Source organism: Cuculus canorus, chromosome 3, assembly GCF_017976375.1.
Source record: "Cuculus canorus isolate bCucCan1 chromosome 3, bCucCan1.pri, whole genome shotgun sequence".
NCBI classification, from domain to species: Eukaryota; Metazoa; Chordata; class Aves; order Cuculiformes; family Cuculidae; genus Cuculus; species Cuculus canorus.
This window is the reverse complement of record NC_071403.1, coordinates 90219748-90225747: the sequence shown is the minus strand read 5'-3', so window position 1 is coordinate 90225747 and position 6000 is coordinate 90219748. Positions and strand designations below refer to the sequence as shown.

General features: G+C 40.1%; 1 protein-coding gene across 4 annotated transcripts in view; it reads right to left on the bottom strand.

The window, feature by feature from the left end:
- Nucleotides 1-6000, bottom strand: part of SUSD4 (sushi domain containing 4) — a 73960-nt gene continuing 67960 nt past the window's right edge. For 3 of the 4 annotated variants that reach the window (XM_054063693.1, XM_054063694.1, XM_054063696.1), the window contains 4 exons: nt 5032-5223; nt 4249-4393; nt 2167-2573; nt 1-977 (listed from right to left, as the gene is read on the bottom strand). In XM_054063693.1, the coding sequence (XP_053919668.1) occupies nt 949-977; nt 2167-2573; nt 4249-4393; nt 5032-5223 (773 nt within the window). In that variant the 3' untranslated portion in view covers nt 1-948. The remainder of the gene's footprint in view (nt 978-2166; nt 2574-4248; nt 4394-5031; nt 5224-6000) is intronic. The other variant, XM_054063695.1, reaches the window with a different exon arrangement.

Genomic DNA, 6000 nt, shown 5'->3' with positions numbered 1-6000 from the left:
CAGTGTACAGGGACAAGGCAGTGCTCTGAGCTATGACTGTAGATTACTCTACTGGATATATATTTGTAAGAGCTTGAGAAATGTTGAGGCAGGACAGTTCAACATTTCTTAAGCACATGTTTAATAATCTTAACATTTTATAGATCTCTCATATTATAGCAGGATTTATCAATTGCAATGTAATCACAGAAGTCTTGCATAAATACAAATATTATACTTTACCTTGAATGTCATATATGATATAAATTCTGCCTTACCTTTAAAAAAAAATCTCCAGATCATATATGACCTTGGAGTCTTTCCTTCTCTTTCATTTTAGGAGTTTTTAAATATATATATTTATATATATTTGCTATCATACATTGAAGTATATATGAATCCCATCATTTCTGTTATATTTTCTGCAGACATGGTCTGAAACAAAATCACCAACAACTAAATCAAAAGCTTCCTGGTTATCATAGGAAAGTCAAAGAGGATCTTCTCTCTTTTTCTGTGTTTCAGTACTAGTATTTCTTCAGACTTGTTAAGGATGGTTCATAAACTAGAGGTCCATAAATCATTTAAAGCAGTCTTTATAAGCAAATTTACATACTTTGACATGCTTTTGTGAGACAGTTAGTATCAAAATCCAATAGCATTTCTTACAGAACCATATGACTTTCTGCAACGCAGATATACATTTAATTTCTAAAAAGCCACAGTTCTTTTTCTACATCTGCTCTCATCAAATCCCCAGGATTCATTCATAGAACTGCTGCTGTTCCAAATGCTGATGCTGTTATCCCTGCTGTGGATTAAGATGTACACCCAGTTTGGTGACATCATCACGTGGAAGATTGGTAATAGCAAAATACCCTCCCCAAATCCACAGATAGTCTTTTCTATCTCTAAATCCTCATGATTCATGTCACCCAGCAATGCAATGAAGACAAATCTCTGTGCAGGCTAAGGGTCTTCTTCCATCAAAGGAATCTCTAGGGGGAAAAAAGAAATAGCATTGATTGCTGACTATATACTTTTGCAGAATATTAATATCAGTAAATCTAAAAAAAAAAAGCAGAAATGGACATTGCAAAAATCTGGAACAGACATACAATACCACCAATTCTAGACGCGCCTACGCTCTAAAACCTAGAAGAAAATTAACCTACTAAAACTGCCCAGATTTTCTAAAACAAGTTACGCCCACAAAAAAGTAAATGCAAGCATCCTTTCTACTACATTAATCACTGAAACAGCATTCAGAGTACACAGGGACTTTTACTGGCAGTAGTATAAATTCTCCCTCCTTTTACTAGCTGTCCTCTTCCCCTTGTGATACCATTAAAAGTTTGCCCAAACCCAAATGAAGCAGGAAGACTTCCTTCACCCAGACCTTCACCCACACTGAATATAAGACACTGGTCTTTGCCTAGTGACTCTCAGTGACTGTGAAGAGCAGGATCAGAGCCATTCCTTCTAAATGACTCCAAGGAAAGATATCTACTTTCCTTAACATGCTGAGCAGCACACCATACAATTCCATTAGAACTCAATGAAGTGGTATCAATGCATGCTCATGTTTGATTTAAATGCAGACAATAATACGTGGCAATCTGCCTTCTCATACATGGTCCTGTGGGCACAGTCTTTATGCTGTGACTCCCGTGTCCATGTCTTAATGTTTACAGGCTTCAGACTGAACATTCTGACGTATGCATAGACATGATGAGTTTGTTAATAGAGGCTGCTAATTTTGGCTGAGTGTGAAAACATAATTTGCTTTCCACTTTAAGGAGAAACCCCCTTTTTTTTGCTGAGAGCCATGGTGTGTGAGGGAGTTGTAAAGCAGGAGTTGAGGAGCAGATGAACAGACCAACACAGGCAAGATGATGGTTAGCTTCACTGCTGTACAAAGGTGCTCGCTGGCATGCCATCCCTGTTGATGAGACCACTGGTATGGAGTCTGGACAGAAACCTTCTGGCCTGGGATTCAAATCACTTGAACCACAACTAGCAAGGGCGTATTGCAGACATGAAGCTCTACGACCATGGAGTGGTATGGTTTAAAAAATATCCAAATTAAGATGTGGACAAAAACATGGAGAAAGCATGAGCAAGTCAGCTGGGTTTATTCCTGCTGTGACAGAACAAACTAATGATGGCTTCTGTTTACAGACTCACCTATTGTACCTACACAAGACTCACCATCTGCAATATCAATCCGTGGACTTGTGGATGCAGCCTCCCCGGCACTGCTATGGGGTACGTCAGTTTGATCTGAGCCAGGAAGTGCTGCTGCTTGGCATGGCAGGGATGGGTACAAGCTTTGGAACACTTCAGAGGAGCCCGACCTACTATCAGAGGTCTCAAATTCACTAGGCAGCATGCCTGTAATCCTGGGGCCAGGGTAAGCAGGAGGATTTTGATCTTCTGTCTGCAAAATATGCCCCTGGTCTGTGGTAGCTGAGTATCCAGGTGCTACAGCACTCAAGCCACTGCTTACAGCTTCATCGTAGGAAGGCAGCATGACAGGAACACCATCCACCACCACAAAGTCGGGGTCACCCGTGGAGCCCTCCTGGTTGCCTCTACATCAAACACAGATGAGTTATCACAGAGAGCAGGAGCATGTCAGAAGCATCATGGAGCAACTGCTGAACTTAAGTAAATACAACAATTTCTAGTCTTTCAAAATGAAGCTACAGAGTCATTTACATTCACTGAAATGTTTATGGGTTTTCAAAACTCTTGTAAGGTTGATAGTCAGGTGGCATCTGTTACAATTGGAAAAATGAAACTAGTAATGTGAAAAACAATTTCAAGACAGGAACAAAACCAAGTGCGTGGAAGAGATAAGGAGCAACATTTGCTGTGCTGTGCACAGTAGGTATCATGGATATTATATTATAGACATGTTCACCAGTCAAAAGTGCCTGAACCCTGGAAAGATGTGTGCAAGACCACAAAGTGTTTACAGACCATGTAAACAGGCACTGAGATGACTACTGCCAGATGACAGGGCTTTGATGGCCAGATTTGCGGCCTGCTTCAGGTCTCACTTTCAAAGGATGAAGGCTTCCTTAGCCAGTACTAAGCTGGTTTCCTTTTTAAGCGAGACATTTCTACTCATTGGGAAGAACCCTGAAGTATCTGTTAGTAACCAATTAAATCACGGAACAGTTCTAGTAGGAGGGAATTGGTCCCAGGTACCTTTAGGACATGAAAACTTCTGAAAAGGGGAGGACAGAAAGCCATTTCAACAAGCCAGACAAATATGAGCTATAAAGCTATCTATAGTGCAACCCACTACCCCAAAGATCTCCCTAGTTGTATACATATATCTATACCTACATGACTCCACATAATCTGTATATATGCACAGACATATATATACACAAAAATTTACACATTACTTATATAATATGTATACTTTTACATATATATATTTATTTAACATTAAGATCATCAAGTCCTTTCTGCTGCATTGGCATGAGAACATATCTACCGACATAGAGTTTTTTCACCTCCTCCTTCTGCACATGGCAGAAAAAAGATATGAGAAAAAGCAAGTGCAGGAGAGAAGTCACACAATCAAGGTCCATATCAAACCAAGCAGATGGAAAAGTAGAAACAAGTCTAAACTCCAATACAGCACTAGCTTTGCCTAAAACTGAGCATGCCTGCCTTTGTTTTTCCAGTTGTAAGGTGACAATAATATGCCAACTTACCTGTCTCATGAGAAAAACTGTGAGAAACAATGATAAATGCTCATAGCTGCATGGAATTTTATGGAAATAAATGAAGATATTTATGAATTGTAGTGAAAATAATACTCATTAAGGGAAAGCAAATTTTTAATATATATTTGTCCATAGAGAAAAAAGAAATTCTTTGTTAAATTACTAAACATTACTAAGTCTACAGTAGTTAAAAATTAATTCCCTTAGCACCTGAAAATGAGTATTTAAAAATATTGTCAGCTATTTTTACAAGCAGAAGCAGCAATTCTCAGTAGCAGAGCTGTAATTACTCCCAAAGTGAACATGACAAACTTTGCTTTTTATATTAGCTAAAGAAAGGACTACTGCAGGTTTTGGGGCATGCCGTTCCACACTGATGGTTCAGAAACTTCTGCTCAGAGCAGAAGGTATGTGCAAGACTTGTGAGATGCTTCAGCTCCCCAGCAAGGAATGCTGAATGCGAAAACAGAATCAAGCCCTGCATCTTCAAAAAAACCCCCAACAAATAGAAAACAGTACAAACCTTGGAAGGAAACGTGTCTTAAATTTGGTCTGGAACATCCTGGCTAAAATAACCAGTAGCAGTACCAATAAAACGCTGGTAGCTGTAAATGCCACTATTTTCCATGTAGTCAGGAGGGTTTCTTGTGTATTTGGCCAGGTTTGTTCTGTAATAAAAAAGCAATACAAGTTTTGTGCTCAGTTATTACTGGTTTTATTTTGTAGTAATACTTCAACAATACTCAGAAGTGCTAATTAGGACAAGACATCTTTTATTATAGAATCACAGAATCATAGAATGGTTTTAGTTGGAAGAGACCTTAAAGATCAACTAATTCCAACCCCCCTGGAATGGGCAGGGACATGTCCCACTAGACCAGGCTGCTCAAAGCCCCATCCAACCTGATCTTCTATTACAGCTCTTCCAAGTGACCAAATAATGTATGTAAAAACAGACACGAACTCAATGCCATAATCCCAAATCAACCTTAACATTAAGCTGCCACAGGGGCCGGACCTTGCTTTTTCCTCTTGACCTTTTTTTATACACACAATCATAACCTTAGGTTACCTACATATAAAAATATCCAGAACATGTTAAGAAATACATTTGAAGAACTAACGATTGAAATGGTTTAGGATAATACAGGGTCCTGGCAATGTACTATATTCAATAACATCTTAAAATCAATCATCGCTCTGGCATTAAGCAGGTGAAGTTCGCCAAGCATCACCCACCAACAAATTTGCTCTAAGACAGAGTGCCTATAAGAAAAGAGGAGTGATGCCATTGCTGCTCTCTTACCTGTTTTGACACAGTATACTTGGTAGGAGGGGAACCACTCTCCATACTGGCAGGTGATGTACTTGTAGTCATTGGTAAGGGTGTAACCAGGATCACAGTAAAACTCCACCACTGTCCCGTGGTTGTAGCGCTCACAAGGCCGTGGGTGGCAGATGTAGTCTCCGTGACTCACCATTGGAGGTAGTGGACAAACTTGGGCAAATAAACAAAGAAAAGGAGAAGGACGTTCATGCCAGCAACCCACTGCTGGGTAGCTTCAGTGTGTCAAAACGCACACGGCGCACTTCAGGCTCCCTCTCAGGCTCCCTTTCAGTTTTGGGTTTGTCTCAGCAGTGCCAGACCACTGCTGTTGGGAGGCCAGGTGCCCATCCACACCAGCAGATGGATGCAGACACCTTCTGTGGGACAACACACACTGGGGTTGCTTTCATCTCTCAACAACAACAGCAAGCTCTGCTGCCACTTGCTTGTTTAGAGGCCTGAAAGATGGGATCTGGGAAGCTTCCCATTCTCTGGGGGAAGGCGAGGGTGTGAAGAAGACAAAAGTGCACACATAGGCCAACAAGATGTCTATATGGGGATGGAGGGGGACACTAAAAATAAGGATAATCCCTCTCCTTATGAAGCATCTCAAATTCACATGTAACAACATCCTGTTTTTTGTTTCATTAAGATGATTAAATGGTTATATGCACTAATTAGATTAATAAATACTCATTTTTAAAAAGAAGTTTATCAACTGTGCTGCAAGAGATACATGGCACGTGATGTAACTTAAGCAATTACAGTCTCTACCTCTGTAATATCATTAAGTTGAGCTTAAACTCTGCTGGTGTTACTTGTGTTTTGTTATCTTTGAGCAGCCATACTGATCTCAGTGGGATCAGTGGTGGAGTGAGGCCTTAAATATAACAGAGGCTGAGCCTGTGTTAAGTACAGTGGTTTACAAAAGGTTATGTAAATAGGAGC